Below are 19806 nucleotides of genomic sequence, written 5' to 3' on the forward strand. Positions count from 1 at the left end.
AAAATAATAATAATAGAGACCAGCGGTATGTAATCAGATATTTTGGAGGAGGTAAATGGGGAAAGAGGAGTCTTGAATTGTTGCACTCCGTGAAAGAACAACTCCGGAAACAACAACTTTGCTATTTAACCATCCCAAATAATAACAACACCATTGATATGTAATTGGATATTTTTGAAAAAGGTAGATGGAAAAGAATTAGCCTAGAGCTCAACAGACATCTGCAGGGTGAATCTTTGGTCCCTGGGTGTTCTGTTCTCGCCAGCCGCTATGGAGAAATTGCAGCATATAAATGGCTGAAATTGCACGTCTCAGCGTGGCACGCAGGTCTGGTGGATCCAAATGAGGGTGAAACCATCTTTCTTTCTTTCTTTTTTCCTCTCTCTCTCTCTCTCTCTCTCTCTCTCTCTCTCTCTCTCTCTCTCTCTCTCTCTCTCTCTCTCTCTCTCTCTCTCTCTCTCTCGCGCTCTCTCTCTCGTTATTATCCTCCTGAGAGCCTGGGCTCCTTGTTGCGTTTCCTAAATTGTTTCAGGATTATCTTAATCTCTGGCCTGGAGCGCCAGTCTGATCACCGGCTGGTGGGCTGTGATGGGTCATGCTGTCCTGGGTGCTTAGGGTCGTAGCCCCCTTTGAGCTCGGTCGAATTACAGTGCAGTATGAATGGAAACCGTACCCTCAAACAGCAGCCGCGTGTCCGTTCAGACATATGTACTTATGTACATTCTAGCAATGACTTCCCGGGAGAAGAGAAGATAGACCAAATCCTGTTTTATGTCAATGTTTATACCCCAGTAGGGATTTTTACAGGATTCTTAAGTGAAGCTGTATTGCCTTTAACATGGTTCCAGAACACGCAATCATTAGGATTCATAAGACTCCCATTTGTCATGGAAAGCGCTTGTTTGTCTTGTCACAAACAAAGCCATCAGTTTAGTTATTTATCATAAACACATTGATATATGGAGAAGATGGTCCTAATTTCTGCCAGTGTCTCCCGTTGTCTGGCACTACCTCGTGTGGTTTGTTGGTCCTGCTTGCCGCTGGCTTGCCGTCCGAGCATATGGCCCAACCTCAGTAAACATAATCCAATCACAGTTGGTAATATTCTTGATACTGTGATACCATTGATAACATGATACACAATGTTGTAGAAATGGTTGAATGAAAGGAAGCGATATTTTGCATAATTTTATGAAGTCTCCAATTCGGTATACAAAATCTTATTTCATTGAGCTACTACTTCGCTTTATGACATTTAAATCTTGTGTACGTACTGACATGTCAGTACTAACATGCCAGGGAAATATCGTTGCATGAAAAATTGGCCACTGCCCAAGCCTAGCGTCCACATGAATTTATTGTGTTATATCATTGTGCATAATGTTATATGTTCCATACATGACTATACTGTACCAGCCTGCGAGTAAAGCCACCAAGCTAGTGTAGCGCCCACATTACAGGTATTGTGTTATTTCATTAGGCTCTCTGATATGCTCCACACCTGACTATACCAGGCTAGATAGTAAAGCCCATCTGTAGAGTATGACTGTGTAGATTGAGTTAACACCTGCTTAAGGATCCGATCAGGGTGAGCTTGTGGACTAGGCTACCTCTGGGAGGAAGGCTGCCTTATCCGATTACCGCCCTGATCACAGCACATGCTGTGTGTGTTTACTTCCTGAGTGTCGTCCAGCCCTTATCCACGTGTTACTTCATCGTGTAAATACCGTATAACATGGAGTAAATATTGTGATACGGGAAAAGATAACCATGGATGACCTTGCCTTACAGCCCAGATGGTTTATGAATGTGTCAACATTTTTTTACAATGTAGAGAAGTATTTGAGAAGTAAATATGATCACGGTTACGCTGAGGTGTAGTGTAACATACAATAGCTGGTAGATGTGCTTCACTTAGAAATACAGAGAGAAGGCAAAGCTGTGTCAAGTATTTATTTTTTACAATGCAACAGAAACTGTGAAGTAAACATGCTCAAGGTTAGGCTAATGGGCAGGTTAGCATAACTGCAGTAGGTACCTGTATGTGCTTCTCCTGAAGTAGAAATAGAAGGCAGCAACAGGACATGTCCTCCCCATCCACCACCCAGCATGATTGACAGGGAATTTGACCACTGGTAGGCAGCAATCCCTCCGATAAATTTGTCCAAAGCTCCATCCAACCCCAAACGCCTCCATCCAGACAGGCCAATCCGCCGGGCCTAAGTGGAACTCCTGCTCGTAAGCCGGCTGATAAATAAGAGAAATAAGATTCGGGCTGAAGTGCCGAGGCTCCTCCGGTCTCAAACGGACTTAGCGCCGAGATCTTGGAAGCCCGGGTGGCTCCACTAGCTGTAAAGAGTTTCTGTGTGTGTGTGTGTGTGCGTGTGTATGTGTGTGTGTGTGGGAAAAGGAAGGTGTATATAGCAGGATAGCAGGCATCGGTTTTATATTACCTGAGATTGCTTTTGTGGCTCGCTGTCCACTGGGGAATGAGGAGGTGTGTGTTTGTGTGTGTGCGTGCGTGTGCGTGCGTGCGTGTGTGTGTGTGTGCGTAGGTGGGGAGGGGGGATGGATGGGTTGGGGGTGGGGTGTAAGACAAGGCCCTCATAAAAAGGCACGTTGAAGACCACTGGGGGCAGAGTGAGATGAAAACGCACACTTGAGGCTTTTCCAAGGCAGGGAAAATGGGACATGTTAGAGGCCATGTAATTGCAGAATTGTCCAGGGACACGCCTCCGTGCCCTCCTCTCCTCTATCCTTCCTTCCTCCCTCACAACACACACGCACACGCACGCACGCACGCACGCACACACACACACACACACACACACACACACACACACACACACATATTCACACATATTCACATAGTCTCTATTCCACTGAAAACTGTTGGATGTTTCAGTGTAAAGGATGAGGGGGCAGGATAGGGTGTGAATAGGGTCTGTGTCTTTAGCTCGAGAGAAGCACATTGATTGTGTCTTGTTTTAGAGAATAACACCACTGCTGCATTTAAATGATTCATTTCTCACTGTATCCAAACATGTTGGATTGGATTTTTTCTTCTGGGAAGACAAGAAGCATATTCTAAACTAATTAAGGCATGTCCGATACTAAAGCTGTGGCACTGATCAACATTACTGTTGCTTTGGCAACAGAAGGTGCATGAACAACACTTTTGGTCTTTTGTTGTTGGTATCCAATGTGATTTTCACAATGGGAGCCAATGGGAGTAGCATTGTGGCTTCAGAGGGTTAAGATGCAAAGGTGCTTTCATTTCAGCCTGCAACAGCATCAGGTGCACGAGCAGTTCAAATCAAATTTCGTTAATACAAAAAAAGTATTTTAAGGCCTCCGGGAGTCCGCAATGAACCTCTTGAGTGAGTTTCTTTGTCTTCTTATGGAGTTTTCCTGGATGTGCAGTCCTGTGGAGAGCTGTGCATTAGAAGGCCTTTAAAGTCGTACTTGAAAACCTGATGCAGAGCGCATGAGCATTGTGTGTGTGAGAGAGAGCTATCGATCGTCGCCCATGGCCCATTGCTTTGAAAAAAAAGACAAGATTTTTAAAAATGCACAATGCGCCAGAACAAGTAAAAAAAGAAGAAGAACGCAGGCACCACTGTTGTTGGAGCCGTCTGAAATATTTACAAGCAAATTTCTTGTTCTAGTGTTTTGGGGGGGTTTGGGGGGGAGGGTGCTTTTGTTTCGTCTGGTCTGGTGTGCATTTTTCTTTTCCCCTTTGAAAGAGAGAAAAAAAGACATGACAGGGTAGCATCTATTGATCGAGCAGAGACTTAGACATAGAGAGGAGAGAGAGAGAGAGAGAGAGGGAGAAAGAGGAATGGGGAATGAGATGGAGAGAGAGGCAGAAAGAGAAAAGAAGGGCCCAGAGAATCCTTCTCAAGGCTCCTGTTATTAAAGCTCCAAACTGTCTCAGTGAAGCCCTCCATGACTGCATGTTTTAAAAACGAGTCATTGTTAAGCTCTTTAGCCTTCTTTAATGAGACAGGACCATGAAGATTGGACAGGAAATGGCAATGAAGAGAGGAGATGAGGGAGGAAGATCATGACCTTGAACGTGATTCGTTCACTTTCTCCCCAGGTTCCTCTTACGCATATGCGTTAGCCAACTAGCATCATGGTTCTCCCCCTCAACCCCATACCGTACCTTCACTTTTAACCCTTTGAGGAGTAAGGAATTTCTAGAGGTTCTTCTAGAATTTTACTGGAACACTCTACAGCTCCTATAGACGTCTGTGTTAAAAGTCTCGCAAAGACATTATGACATCATAATGAGAACTCAAAATTTGGGCAAAATTCTAATCACATATTTGTGATGGTACTCCTCAAAGTTAATGGAGGATTTACTACAGCAGGTCTGTAGTCACTGTGGAAGCCGAGATATTTTGTTCACGTCCTGCAGCTAGATAGGGAAGATGTGCCATGTACCTCAGCCCATGACCAATTTGGCTGCATTTAGTTTATATCGATCCGGACTGCGCATTGGCTGTTTATTGGAGATAGCAGTTGTGTTTGGGGGAAAGCTGTATCCCAGCGTTACTTGGGGTTATGGAGTGCATATATTGGCGAGGCGTAAATAGTAGGCAGAGATTTATCACTGTACTGCCAGGCCCAGTGGCCATGTCTGTGGCTTTACAAAGAGTGTGCTACACACACAGGTGATTTCAGTGTAGAGTGTGGAGCGAGAGTTGTCGGCTTTCATGGACACACTTGTAGAATGGCCGCGAGGAACCATCCACCTACACGAGAATCTCGCTTCTTTAAAAGCTCAGACGATCCCCTATGACACATTGGTCTGGTTTGTACAGACTTACACAGCGCACCACCTCTGTTGACAGAGATGGATTTTTGAAATTCATCTTTAATCTCGAGGCCCACTCTTTCGCTCTCTCTCTCTCACTCGCTCTCTTCTCTTACACAAGAGTGTTTTTGTTGGCTATCAAAAGAGCTGGGAGACTGAATCCCTTATGGGTTTGAAGTCTCTCTCTTCATTCTTCCTCTCACCTCTTTCTTTTTTCTCCTTTCTCTCCTTTCTCTCTTCCTCTCAATGCTCTTCCTTTTTGTGAGTCTATGCACCGGAGGGAACATGTGGAAGTTTTTTTTTTCCTTTTTCTTCAAAAAAGGGAAAAAAAAGCCCACGCAAAAAAAACATCTCCTCCTCGCGCCACGCAATACAGAGAGAAAGTGTGTTTATGCGGCCCCCTTGTTGAGATGCAATCATGTGGCGTGGTAATCTTCACCTCGGGAGCGGAGGGGTGCGAAGTTGGCGTGATCTCGGAACAGACACGGCATGAGCACTGGATCAGAGCCTGGGCTAGGAGATAAGGAGGTGGTGGGATGGAGGGAGTGTGGGTAGAGGAGGGGTGGTGAGAATGCTGATGGAGGAGTGGAGGGATGAGGGTGGTGGGATAGGATGGAGGGATGAATGAAGGAGCGGGTGGAGGTGTAGGATTGAGGATGGAGGGGTGCAGGAATGAAGGTGGAGGGAGAGGGGGCTTAGGGTGGAGGAGTGGAGGGGTAGGATGGAGAGACGAGGGTGGTGTAGTGGAGGGATTGTGCAAGAGAGGGCTGAGGTTGGAGGGGTGGAGGGATAAGGTTAGTGAGAGTGGAGGAGTGGAGGTTGGAGGATGAAGAGGTGAGGGATGGAGGGATAATGGTGGCGGGAGGGGTGATAGGGATGTTTGTGATGATGGTTGGTAGTGGGGGGTGATATCTCATCTCCTCACTCCCAGGTAATTATTAAAATTACACAGCAAGAATATCTCCCATTGGACACAATAGGCCACCACACTGTGTGTTTGTCTGTGGGAAAGATAGAGAGCAAGTGTATTTTAGCCACATTTGTGTTGAAATGTGTGTGTGTGTGTGTGTGTGTGTGTGTGTGTGTGTGTGTGTGTGTGTGTGTGTGTGTGTGTGTGTGTGTGTGTGTGTGTGTGTGTGTGTGTGTGTGTGTGTGTGTGTGTGTGTGTTTGTGTCTCTATCCCTGTGTGACTTTTTGTGCATGTTTATCTGTGTGTGTATGTGTGTGTGTGTGTGTGTGTGTGTGTGTGTGTGTGTGTGTGTGTGTGCCTGCCTGTGTGTGCGCGCGGTCCCTCCATCTGTTTCCTTAAACAGCGTTTTTCTCCCCATGTGGATTTTTAATGGCATCCAGCGGGTCGCACTAAATTGATTGTATCTGGAGCGAGGCGGGCGCCCAGAGAGGCAGATAGTGCTTAGCAAAAAAAAGAGAGCCATCGCTGAGGTAGCAAACAGGCCCCAACAAGCCCCATGCACACACAGTGGCCTCTGTCTCACCTTACCTATGTAGCTGCACAAGTGCAATAAGTGCCTCAGCAATATTGTCATTTTTACCGTCGTTTTAAAATCGTATACGATTACCTCAGTTTGTGCCTGTTCGTTGACGACAACACGTAGCACATACCACATAGCAAGTGTCTGCTACATGGCTGAATGTGATTAAATAAGACTCAGCAATACTGTCATTTAACAGTAGTTGTAAAATCTTACACGATTACCTCAATGTGTGTCTGTTCGTTGAAGAAAAAACAGCACAACTGTCTGCTACATGACTGAATATGCTTCAGGAAGCCTCAGCAATGTTGTCGTATTACCGTCGTTTTAAAATCTTATACGATTACCTCAGCGTGTGGCTGTTCGTTGACGACAACACATAGAACAAGTGTCTGCTACATGGCTGAATATGCTTCATTAAGCCGCAGCAATATTATCATTTTACCGATGTTTTAAAATCTTATACGATTACCTCAGTGTGTGTCTGTTCGTTTACGACAACACATAGCACAAGTGTCTGCTAGGCCTACATGACTGAATGTGATTCAATAAATCCTCAGCAATGTTGTTGTTTTACTGTAGTTTGAAAATCTTATGTTACACTATTACTTCAGTGTGTGTCTGTTATTTGATGCCACCGCACAGCATAAATGTCCGCTACACGGTGCAATATCGTAATCAGCATAATTATATGCCAACACCCCCCCATCCTTGTTGGTTGAGTCGCTGTGATATGATATGTAGGTGATGGTTATGCCTTAGCCGTGTACGTTTTTATGCAATTATGCGTAAGTTTTGACATAATCCCTTGATGGAGCCTGAGGGGGGAGAGCAATGAGAAACATCTCGTAATGAATAAGAAGTAGTTCAGCTCGGCTCTGCTCAGCCTGTCTCTCATAGTGGCAGCCTGGGTGAGTGCACACGTTCGGAAAGCAAATAATGCATTTGTTTGAAGAGGCCTCAAGACTCTTGTCATGTAATGTGTGTGTGTGTGTGTGTGTGTGTGTGTGTGTGTGTGTGTGCGTGTGCGTGTGTGCGTGTGTGTGTAATAGAGTGGCTGTGCTCTCCATTGTATGGCCCTTACAGTGTTTGTCCTGAGAAAAATCACAATCCGAGCTTCAACCCATGTGGTGAAAAAGGGGATGGGGGTGGAGGTGGGACAGTGGATTGTGTGTGTGTGTGTGTGTGTGTGTGTGTGTGTGTGTGTGTGTGTGTGTGTGTGTGTGTGTGTGTGTGTGTGTGTGTGTGTGTGTGTGTGTGTGTGTGTGTGTGTGTGTGTGTGCGTGCGTGCGTGCGTGTGTGTGTGTGTGTGTGTGTGTTTGTGCATGTGCGTGTGTCTGTACGCGTGTCTGTTGATTCTCTGTCAAAATAAAAGGAGCACATCTCCTGGTCCTTGCTGTGCCGCCGTGGCTGGCAGGCAGCGTGTAGGTGATGGCAGCTCTCTGCCCAAAACAAGAGCGTAAATTACACGCACCAAAGGAGCCTCCGCATCAAGCAGTCTGACAACGTGTCAAAGCTTATGCTGTCACTAAATGTATTTAGCTCACCATTTTTTTTTTGTGTGTGTGTGTGTGTTTTTTTCTCTTTATTTTCATTTTCAAGAAATTGACTTGCGTCCAGGATTAAAAGAGAAGAGATGAAAAAAAATGATATTACGGGAGCAAACACGCTAACAAACACTCGTGGGTGTTAGATATATTTATATGTATTTGTTCGAAGATGTAGTAAACAAAAGCGTGGCGTCGATTCATCTTGACATTTTAAAAATATGCTTACGTGGGTGTCTTCCATCTCCCCCCTCCGCGCTGAACAATGCTGTCTGTGCCTCACATCCTTGCTCTCAATTCAGAGATTCTCATGCTTGGCACTGTTGGGTAGCTCGCTCTCGCTCTCTCTCACACTTTCTCTCTCTCTCTCTCTGTCTCTCTCTCTCTATCTCTCTCTCTCTCTCTCTCTCTCCTTCTCCCCCCTACCCATTCTCTTTTCTTTCTTATTTAAGCAAATGGATTCTTGTAGCTGTCACAGTTGCGTAGGCGTCCCTTTTGACAGCGCTGTACGAACAGCCGTCTTGGTCAAATCAAGACAAGTTGAATGCTTTTGTGTGCGTTGCGAATGGATCACAGTGAGGGAAATGTGGAGGTAATCGGATAATGAATCATGTAGAAAAAAATACAACGCTGAGGCTGATTGTGACATGGCTGCATGGCCGTGGACAGCAAGGCCTGTCCTGTCGGCTGACACTGACTTGGTCAGAACAAAATTTGTGGTTGTGTGTGTGCGTGTGTGGGTGTGTGCGTGCGTGCATGCATGCGGACACACTTTGCCTGGCTTGGTGAGAACAATGTCAAAACTATATCCTGGAGGGTTGTCAGTTGTCAGTCAGGTTGCTGTTCTGAAGAATGCAAAAAGTAGTTTTGCTTCACTCAAGGCATATATGTATGAAGTATGCGCCACCTTAATTATTGTGTTGTGTGTGCTTTTGTTGTTATTGTTAATGATCACTGTCGCATCACTGATCGCTTCATGTCTTCTTGTATTTCGCAGGTGACTGCAACTTTGAAAGACCCTACACATCCTGTGGCTACACTCAAGGTAAAGACGATGATTTCGACTGGGAACAGGGGAACACCAAGGAGAGGCCATCATCAGATCCCTGGGTGCCATCCGGTATGTGACATTATTACTAATGATGGGTGCATAGTATAGGCATAATCTTAAACGTAGCCGAATGAGTCAAGTGTAATGCAATGTTCAGCGACTACACATCCCACCATTGGGTATTACACACTGCACACGTCACGGTATTTGGGGATTTTCTATCCTCTCCCATTTCGATATAATGATTGTGAAGGAATATCCACAATGCTTCTTCGACGTGTTGACACATGTATTCCTCTGAGTTCTGCTAAACTGTTGACAGCTAATGTCGGCAATAAGGGCAAAAACAAAGCGACATCTTTTACTTATTACCAATATGTGCATAGCTCATGAGCCACCCCTAACAGGCGAGCATGTGAAAACAAAAAGTAAACAGTTTGTCAACAACAACTCGTTGCTAGGGCAATCACAACACAACTACTGCAATTTCTTGAGTCAAAATGGCCGCCTTTTGATGTTTTGTTGTGGGTTTTTTTTTTTGTTCTCCTGGGAGAATGTGACTGATTTATTCCCTGGTCCCTCTCTGGCTTGCATTCCCTTGCCTCTCACCACCTATTCTCTCATTACGTCTTTCAGGGGGGGTTCTGTAATTCATTATCCTCCTCAAGACACAGACAGTGATTGTGGGTCCACTGTTGATAAATGTTGTTGAAATGGTGACCGCCATGACCTCTCCTCTTGGCCGTCTCCTCCTGTCTCGTTATGCGACCATTTAGTTTTTCATGTGAACAAAAGGCCATCACAGTGTTACTCCTGACTGCGAATGAAGATCATTACCATGTTCCTCTATGTTCAAGATCGTATACGCTCAACCCCACAGTTCCATGTTTAGCCACGCTATTCACAATCAATAAAAGTAACAAATGAAAGAGGATTCAGTTGGATTCAGTTCAGATCTTATGTTAAGGGCAGCTATAGAATGGGCCATTTTGTTGAATTTATTTCTCTGTATGACTAAAGGTGGTGGTAATGGTAGAGCGTTTAGATGGTGAGTGATGTTCAAGGAATTTGTTCTTCCATAACGACACTCTACATGGCAATGTGCGTAGCACGGCTGTTGAACTTTGAATTTGCTTGTCGTGGCTTCTCCTGAATCATATGCACAATCACGCATGACTGCTGCATCAAGTAGTCCTCGTCTGGCTATCAGCGACGGGGCGAGAATTAATTGTGAGACAGCTCCGTTAATTTCACCCTGCCTCCGCAGCCATGTTCAATGGCCTCGCGGGGAAATTACCTGACAATTTAGGCACAGGGAGGATAAAAGAGGGGGGAAAGGGGAGAAAGGAGGGGAAAAAGAAAGGTGTTTACTCGTTTTTGGCCTGAATTGATTTATGTCGCATCAGGCAGGGGGCCAGGGGAGGTTAAACCTGGGCTCAGCAGAAGGGCACGGACCTACACGGGTGGCGCTTCGCCCCCTTGTCTAATGTGTTGTCTCTGCTTCCGTGCGGCAAGTGTCAGTCCCGCCGGGGCGAGGCCTACATTTGCATCAGAATGGAATATTGTTTCGGTCCTCCAGAGCGTTCTGATGACTCTGAAAAGCTGTTCCTTCCTCGATTGCTCGAATCGGGAGCAATTAGTCAAAAACGCTTGTCTTGTTCTCTTTCAAAAAAAAGAAGGAAAGAGGGAAAAAAAGACAGATAATAAAAAGAAGCCCTGCTATTACGCATCCTCTGACTCAATATCGCACAATGATTTATGTCCCCCGCCCCACGATCGTCTCCGGCCATGCGGTGAATCAGAAAGCTCTTTGTTTTCTCCCATTAGACTGACGTTGACAATCCTGAAAGCCTGGAGTCTTTGCCTCGCTCAGGAGCCCGGGGGATTCTAATAGAAGTGTATTTTATTTTCTTCCCTCATCCAATAATCGATCCCCTCACACTCCTCCCCACGCCTTCTTAGCATCGACAGCAATCATAAGCTATTTTTTCCCTCTCGCGACGGCACAGCGGGTCAATTCCAAAGTGTATTTCATTTAGTTAGAGGTTAGCACTTTTTTTTTCTCCTTCGGCCGGTGAGGCGCTATTGTACTCGGCTTCCAAGAGCTCACTGGATTACTGCAGCCAGCCGCCAGGTTTGCATCAAAGGAAGTACAGAAAAGAAGAAAAGAAAATCACAGTGAGCCCATTGTCACTCAAGTCTGACCCCCACAGGAGGCCTCCCGTTGAGCTGATGACATGATAGCCCCCTGTCCTGCCTCTTGCCATCATGTGATTAGCCCCCGCTGCTTGAAGACGACAGCCGCTGTTGTTGTACTTCTGTCTCCCTCTCACTGGGCATTAGCACTGTGCTGAATACAGCACACCATGTCTGGCTGATGGGCCTTATCATCAGTCCCATGACCCCACTGTAAGCCTGGGAGCACAGCGTGAGAACCAAGGTGGGCCCGAGAGGGGAGAGAGGCCTACTGTAGGCTATTCCATTGGAGTACACCATGAACCACATCTGTCTCTTAACCGCACCTGCTCTTTTAGAGATATTTTTGGGGGTTTTGTCTTACGTAGATATGATAGTGTGAGAGAGTGAGAGACAGAGATGGGGTAGGGCTGGGAATGCACATGGGTAATGCACTTAGCATGCATATGGTCCGGTGCATTAGCGTGCTACGCCATGGCAACCCCAGAAGGGTTACTTTGGAGGTGTCTTTATGCTAGAATCGATCCTCAGAGAATAGATTGGCTATGGTTACTGTATGTACGTAGCATAGCTTTTGGGCATTTCGTCCCTCATGAGGAAGGCGTTTGGAGCTGACATTATGTTACCGTGTGATTGACTTCGAGCTGGTCTCAAGGCTCAAAGAGTAAAGGTTATGGTACATTATGTGGTATGATAGCTTGAGGGAAATGTTTCACTTTCCCTGAATGAGGAATTATGAAGTACCATAAGGATGTCTTTCACTTTCTGGTGGAAAGGTTCTGATTCTGGCATATATACAATATCGCATTGTGAGTCTCATCATCCTAGGATTGGCCCTCAAAGTGGAGGTTACGGTACACACCATGTGGTCGCGTAGCTCTATAGAATAGTGTCTTTTTCTCGGAGAGAGGAAATAAGATGTGGTTATTAGGGCTGGGTATCGCAGCCATGTTCCTGTATCGATTCGATTTCGATTCTTAGGGCTTTGAATCGATTAATCACGATTCAATTTGATTCGATTCGATTCATTCCGAATCGATTCAATCCGTTCCCTTCTTGGTGCAAGGATTTTCCCTCAAAAGATGCTGTTGCCTATTCTGTGGCTTGACAGTGTTAACAGATTGCTAATTTTTAATAAGTACGCCTAGGCCTAATTGACTAATACCTACTGGATATTTCCCATAGACCTAAATTAAACAAAAAGAACAAAAAGAAAAAGAACAAAAAAACCGATTTTGTGCCCTGTGAATCGATTATGTGAATTTTAAATGATATCGATCGATTATCGATTAAATTGATTATTTTACCCAGCCCTAGTGGTTATGTAGCCTGGCTGTGGGGCGCCCTTTGTACTTCCCTGAGAAAAGGCTTTCAGTACTGACATACTGTACGTTACAATGTGATTATCTCTCCACCAGAATCACCGATTATAGTAGTAGGAGAGGTTGCGGTGTACAGTACAGAATGTGGTCATGTAGCTTTAGGGAATTGTTTTCTTTTTCTTTTTTTTGGTCAATGTCACTTTACCCTTTAATCTGACCCTGTCTTTGGGAGTCAGTGCATGTGCTTGGCTGTGGAGCAGGATGAGGTCATGCTTTCAGGGCACTTTGCTCTGCTCTGCTCTGCTCTGGCTTGGCTGGATGGGCTGCGTGGGATGGGTGGGTCCTCCCAACCAACCCAACAGAAGCAGCACGTTGTGTGTCTGTATCAGATTACTGTGGCAGCCACACGCTGAGGCAAGGTTTTCTCACTGTGTCTGTGTGTGTGTGTGTGTGTCTGTGTGTGTGTGTGTGTGTGTGTGTGTGTGTGTGTGTGTGTGTGTGTGTGTGTGTGTGTGTGTGTGTGTGTGTGTGTGTGTGTGTGTGTGTGTGTGTGTAGAAGGCAGGGCGGGGGGTGGTAGGGAGGATGACCGCTTCAAAGCATTCCCTTCCTCTTGTGCGTGTAAACAGGTGTGTCGACTCTGTGAACTGCAACAGACCCATGAGACTGCTCTGTGCAGAACACCAGAGTATTACAGTGGTGCTTCAAACGGCTCAGCGCAAACATTAAAGGTGCCCTGTGTAGGATGGTGGCCAGAGTAGGTATTGCTACTATGCTGCTCATTGAAACTGTGCTGTACTACCAAATTTGATCTTTTCATGAATATTTACTAAATGAGTAATGAGCTGATATTTGCTAGTATGATCAAAGTACATGGGTTTTGCAGCTGAAAATGTATATTCTGGAAATTCAAAATGGTGGACAATGGGAAAGATCCCCCTTTTCATGTATGAAAAGTAAAATTTTCCCACTCTTAATGAATACTTACCATACACATTCTTGTTGGTAAGTATTCATGAAAAAACATTTGTGAATTTGCAGCATGCATTCTGGACAAAAACTGCTAAAAATATTACACCGTGCACCTTTACGATAATGTTTCTAGTCCTCTTATTTATATAAAGTGAAATAGCGAGGCAGACTTCAGATGCACGTACGGTATCACCAGTCAATCAACTGCTCAGATTCCTAACATTAGGACAGTCTTTCTACTCCTTGCTATTCAACTACCAGAATTCATAGTGCCTCAATAGCATTACAATGGAGGCAACATTTCTACTCCTTTTTCAACCAATGAGACGGCTCAGTACAGAGAACCATTAGCTCTAGTGCACCAACAAATTCCGAGCATTCGGACAGTGTTTCTACGCCTTATTCAACTAGCTAGCGCGATGGAGTTCAGATGCCGTCTGCCAGATTGCACGACGGGCCAACGCTTGAGTGCTAATGGCTCTGTCCTCTAAATGCATGCCCTCTTCGTTCCCCATTAACGGGCCTTGAGATTGACTGTGAGCTGTTTGTAACAAGCCCATAATGCCATCAGGAGGGCCCCACGAGACAGCCTCCCAAGTTTCAGGGGCCTTTTATTGTTCCTGGATGGTTAACACAGTTTCACACTTATTACTGTGTTTATGCCTTGCCATTAATCTTGATGAAGATGAAACCTTGGCAGCACCAGTCTTGAAGAGGCGAGAGCGAGAGAGAGAGACAGAGAGAGAGAGAAAGAGAGAGAGAGAGAACGAGAGAGAGAGAAGCAAGAAGCAAGAGAGGAGAGGTCCTACAACAACCTTCCATCTCAGCTGAATGTTATGAGTTCAGTCTCACCTTTCTCCACATGCGTCTCAGACACGGAACAGAAGTCATTTCAGTTTATGGCGTATGGGGGCCTTGGTGGGAAAAAAGTCATTTGGTGTTTGTGGAATGGGCAAGCCAGAAACCTAATGGCCAAAGAGCGTCATATTTACCGGCTTGTGTGCCGCCTGCAGTTGACAAATGAATTGGCCATAGCTGAACTTGTGGAATATCTCCTGGGTGTACGTACTTGCGGTGTGTATGTGTGTGTGTGTGATGTGTGTGTAGTGGAGTGTGTGTGTCCGAGTGTGTGCATGCGTTTGTGCATCAATGCTAATGCTGTTTGGAGACTAAGCAGGGAAGTGGGAGACATCACGTTTAGTCTTTAACAGCTTCTGGTGCATTACATAGATGACTATCATTTCACTGCGGGAAAGGGGGAACTCGCTCTGCGCAAAATGTGATTATCAGTGCAGTGAGTGTGTTGGCTTGCCACTCATTCATCAATGTCCGACCAGCGTCTCAGCAAACTGACTCACTTATGAAACCCTGTTAGAGATGTCTGTTATACTTAATGGTGTGTGTGGGTTTGCTTGCGTGTTTGTGTGTGTGTGTGTGCGTGTGTGTGTGTGTGTGTGTGTGTGTGTGTGTGTGTGTGTGTGTGTGTGTGTGTGTGTGTGTGTGTGTGTGTGTGTGTGTGTGTGTGTGTGTGAGTGTGTGCGTATGCGTGTGCGTGTGCGTGTGCGTGTGCGTGTGTGCACACACCCATGTCTGCATATGGGCAAGTAAACAACCAAATCTCCAAATAGCCAGATATCAGATTAGGTGCAATCATTTAAGATTTGCAAGTCTGTGCATCTGTTATAAGTAGAGAGAAATTCCATGTAGGCTATACGTTACGCATACGATAGGGAGATTAAATGTATGTGTAAGGCTGTGATATTTTTTCTTTATTCATCCTCTGTAGTGCATCTATCTAAAAGTGAAAATATAAGCCATTTGCAATGTCTGTGAGGGCATAAAGTTGCCTCATGGGAGCCATGTGAATAGCACACACAGATCAAATAAAGTAGAACAACATGCGGTGACTAACGTGTTTTTTTATGTTTGCATTGTGTAACGCAATTAGCATTTTAGGCCGTGTAGAGGTCACAGTAGAAAAAAAAACCTACGTACCTGCTATGCTAATGATGCTTTTTGCTGTCACATCAGATCGCAGCGCAGCTACTTCCTCAAACGCTCATGGGAACAGTACCACATGATGGCTATTTATGTGTTTACTTAGCAATATCGAGCTCTCGTACTGCTGCTCTCCATTTGTTTTTTTCTCAAATGCAGTGCTGGTGACCTTTGTCACTTCTGCACCAAGCCAGACGCATACAGTCGCTCAGCTAGTGCAAGCGCCGAGCATGCTGCACAGAGATCCTTCCAAAAATAAAAACCGTTACCTGCTAAAAGTGTAGGCGAAAGGTATTTAGCAATAGCTTCCTGCTATGCACAGTTATTCTAGGTTAGCGAATCTTTGTGGAGGGAAATGGGCTGACATGACCTGGACTTATCAGTGATTTAGGGTTCCCCCTGGCGACACCTGTCGCCATGCTGTGACAGCGTGCACACATGCTTGTCACCGTCACCCGTCACCCAGTGCCACTGTGCCGTGTCGCACTGGGCTGTGTGATCTAAAAGTGACCTGAGAGACACAGCTGCTTCTACTCACACTGCTAGCCCAAAGCAAAGGCGGTGATACCACACCGGACTTGTGTGCTCTCTAAAGGTAGGGTAGTAAAACAAAACAGTTTGTGCAAGCTACACTTACGAAGTACACAATTAAATTTGAAATCCCTTTCTTCACATATCCCCCCAAAAGTCTCGCCTCCAGAATTGTGCAAAGGGAAGGGGATGGAATAAATGGCAGCTCAGTTTGATATACATGTCACAATTCAATCATTTAACCCACAGCGTTGTAAATTAGTTGTATCCAGAATGGCAATGACCGAGTCGTATTGCATTACTAAAGGCCCTGGGTTATGTCATAGTAGAGAAGCACTATGGTAATTATATTATTTATTACAGCGTGCCTCTGATGGTACGCCGTGCATTATAGGGCTACAACAGACCGCTAAAATGATTAGAGGGTGGGATTTTCAGTCCCATCCATCCAACATGTAACTAACATGTATTGTGTTTTCGCATTCGAGAATTTAGTCAATTGGCTGCCATTGGGAAGCTCCAAGAAAACATCACTTAAACCATTCTTAGACCAAGTGACCTCGTTCTTGTCCCAAGAAGCCCAAAAAAGGTGCTTGTTTGTGCCTTCTTTCCACCTCCTCCTCTTCCTCATCTTCTTCCTCCTCCTCCTCCTCCTCCTCCTCCAGAAACCTCCTGAAGCCGCTAGATTCTCCTTCTCTCACTTTTTAGTGGCCTCTCACGCTCTACCTTGTGAAAATACAACAACAATAATATGTCTCCTTATTCATCCCTCGTTTTTTTCCCTTTCAGTTTTCCTTTCCCCCCTCCATGAGATGTTGAAAAGAAGAGCTTCTTTCAGGGCGAGCTGCCTCACATTCTGGCACGCTTGTCACTGCAGAGGCTGTGGGTGGACTGTCAATAAACCCACACCACAAATTAATGTGGAAAATATTCGCAAAGAATGTTTGCTTTTCTTTCCAGCAGTCACCTCTTTTTTTTCAAACGTTATTATTTTTGGTCATACACATGCACAGGGTTGTATTTTTTATTTTATTTTGAAAGCACGACGTGTCTGTATTTCTGAGCTGTAAACCATGAAATGCAGAAGCTAGACCGTTGTTCAATATTGACATTGAATATTGACATGAAAACCCAAAGGAGGTTCATAATTATAGTTTATCTGCACATCCAAGGTTAAATAAACCTGAAACATTATTAAGATTCGCCATGGAGATGTCAGCATCTGGTGAATAAAAAGGCGCTTGCTGACTGAATTTCTTAATTTTTGTCTGAGCATTAAATGTAAACACCCCCTCACATCTTTTACACTGAAATAAATTGGAGGCCCGCAGAGTTACAAGGCTGTTGTGTGGCGCGTGAGGAGTGCGAGCCGTAAAAGGGGACACGGAGGGGAGATAAATCTCTTTTCACATGCTCCCCCCACCCCCCAGCGCAGCGCTGAAGCTGAATGGTCCGCTTTGAATTCTGCTCGGCGCTCGTGGGATGCAACGCGTATCCGTCACACCAGCCCGCCACCACGAACAGGAGGCACGGCGTCGAGGCCACAGCAACATTACCGCTAGCTCTCTCTCTCTCCCTCTCTACACCTCTCTCTCCCTCTCTCTCTCGCTCACTCTCTTTCTCTCTCTCCCTCTCTACACCTCTCTCTCTCTCTCTCTCTCTCTCTCTCTCTCTCTCTCTCTCTCTCTCTACTCCTCTCTCTCCACCTCTCTCTCTCTATCTATCTATCTATCTATCTATCTATCTATCTATCTATCTATCTATCTATCTATAATTGACTATCTTATTTTCTCTCTTCCCCTTGCTCCCTATCTCTCTCTCTCTCTCTCTCTCTCTCTCTCTCTCTCTCTCTCTCTCTCTCTCTCTCTCTCTCTTGCTTTTTCTACCCCCCACCTCCTCCTGTATTTCCCTTATCTCTCTCTCACACTGCTACATGGTCCCTCTCTTCCTCTTTCTGTCTTTTTTCTGCCTTTCACTCTTCTTCCTGCTTTTCCCCTATTCTTCCCCTACTCCTCTTCCCTCTCCTAGATTCACTATGAATCTATGCACATCACTTAATTTGTGTGGAAAGGCTTAAAATCAGCAAAAGCCTCTCCTCTCCTCTCCTCTCCTCTCCTCTCCTCTCCTCTCCTCTCCTCTCCTCTCCTCACCTCTCCTCTCCTCTCCTCTCCTCTCCTCTCCCCCTCTCCTCTTCTCTCCTCTTCTCTCCCCCTCTCCTCTCCTCTCCTCTCCTCTCCTCTCCTCTCCTCTCTCTCCTCTCCTCTCCTCTCCTCTTCTCTCCTCTTCTCTCCTCTTCTCTCCTCTCCTCTCCTATCCTCTCCGATCCTCTCCTATCCTCTCCGCTCGTCTCCCCTCCTCTTCTCTTCTCTTCTCTCCCCCTCTCCTCTCTTCTCCTCTCCTCTCCTCTCCTCACCTCTCCTCTCCTCTCCTCTCCTCTGGTACCTGGCCAGAAGTCACGGCTTGAACCAGAGCTCTCACACACAGGAGACAAGGCGTGTAACGCAACGTAAATTGGGGGTTGGGGGGGCCAAGTGTGATACGAGGCGAGGGCCCCTGCTGGGATTGCTCGGCTTATTGATATTTCAAAAATGTGCCGTGTTATCAGGGCAAACACAGCTGCTCCAAAATAAATAAAGTCAAAGATGCAGTTCGTCTACCGTGCACCGCTGTGTCTTTCATGTGGACCCGCGTGATAAACACAGTCACGGAAAAAGCCATTGCGCTGTCACGCCGACCTTTTCAGCCTCTCTGCATGTGTATATGTGTGTGTACGTGTGTATGTGTTTGTTTGTGTGTGTATGCAGCGTGTAGGTATGTGTGAGTGTGCGCGTGCGTGCGTGTCTGTGCCTGTGTTTGTCTGTTTGTACATGCATGCATAGTCAGTATGTTTTAGTGTATCCTTGCACACGTAACATTGTCTTCCCAGGTAAACGGAAGTACAAAAAAGATTCTATTGCAGGCTCCAGAATAGTACCCTTCCGGTTCCAGAATTATGAAAGGAGGGACCTGCTGCTTTGTGTCTGAATATAGAACCATAGTAGGTAGCCTACACGGGTCTTGCCTTCCTCGCCACGGAGGTTGCAGGTTGCATCTCTCCCACTACAAAAACAAATTTAGATTCTGTTTATCCTTAAAAACATTCTGGCCGCCTCACCGCACACCTTGGCTCCGAGCAAGCGTGGAGAATTAGGCACAAAGAGGAGGAGGAGGAAGAAGAGAAGGAAGAAGTCTATTAGGAGACTTGGGAAGAAGCCGAATTGCTGGATCCTTCCTCGCCTTATTAATATGCGTGGATGAGTGTGGCGCCCAATGTTTTTGCCTGCCAATGTTTTCAGGCAACAATCTGGCTTTGAGACCCTTAATTGGACGACGCGGCGCGTGCCATCGTAAGACGCCTGCACCGTAATTATCGCTTAACTATCACAAAGTACATCAGAGTGCCGAACGCATCTCTTAACTGAGGAAGAAAAAAAAACACCTGTGTCAGCGTTCAGCTGCCGGTGTCCCCTTGCTCCTCTCTCGCTGGTGCCTGCTTTTAGGTAAAAAGCTGTTTCTCTCTGAGGTGTTTTTCATTTGATTTTTTTTTTTTACTTTATAAAATGTGTTTACGCCACCTGCAAAAAGCATGATTCTGGATGCTGGCCACTCGTCTGCCACGCTCGCAGAGCCTGGCTGAACCCGCCAACATCAACAGCATATGGGCCCATTACCTCGCCCATCCTGCTGCTAAGTTGGCGCCAAGTAGCCATAAGAGTACGACTCCATGCCATGGCCTCCTTATGACTATCCTTCATACTGACCTACCCATACCCTTACCCACTACCTACCCAATACTTCCATCGCTACCATGCCAACGCCCCAAATATGCCAGTGAAATCC

At 45.8% G+C, this 19806-nt stretch overlaps 1 protein-coding gene across 5 annotated transcripts in view; it reads left to right on the forward strand.

Annotated features, from left to right (window-relative positions):
• ptprma (protein tyrosine phosphatase receptor type Ma) overlaps nt 1-19806 on the forward strand; it is a 304853-nt gene that overhangs the window by 50953 nt on the left and 234094 nt on the right. For all 5 annotated transcript variants that reach the window (XM_063206751.1, XM_063206756.1, XM_063206753.1 and 2 more), the window contains exon 2: nt 8857-8979. In XM_063206751.1, coding sequence (XP_063062821.1) covers nt 8857-8979 — 123 coding nt within the window. The remainder of the gene's footprint in view (nt 1-8856; nt 8980-19806) is intronic.

Source organism: Engraulis encrasicolus, chromosome 9, assembly GCF_034702125.1.
Source record: "Engraulis encrasicolus isolate BLACKSEA-1 chromosome 9, IST_EnEncr_1.0, whole genome shotgun sequence".
Lineage (NCBI taxonomy): Eukaryota > Metazoa > Chordata > Actinopteri > Clupeiformes > Engraulidae > Engraulis > Engraulis encrasicolus.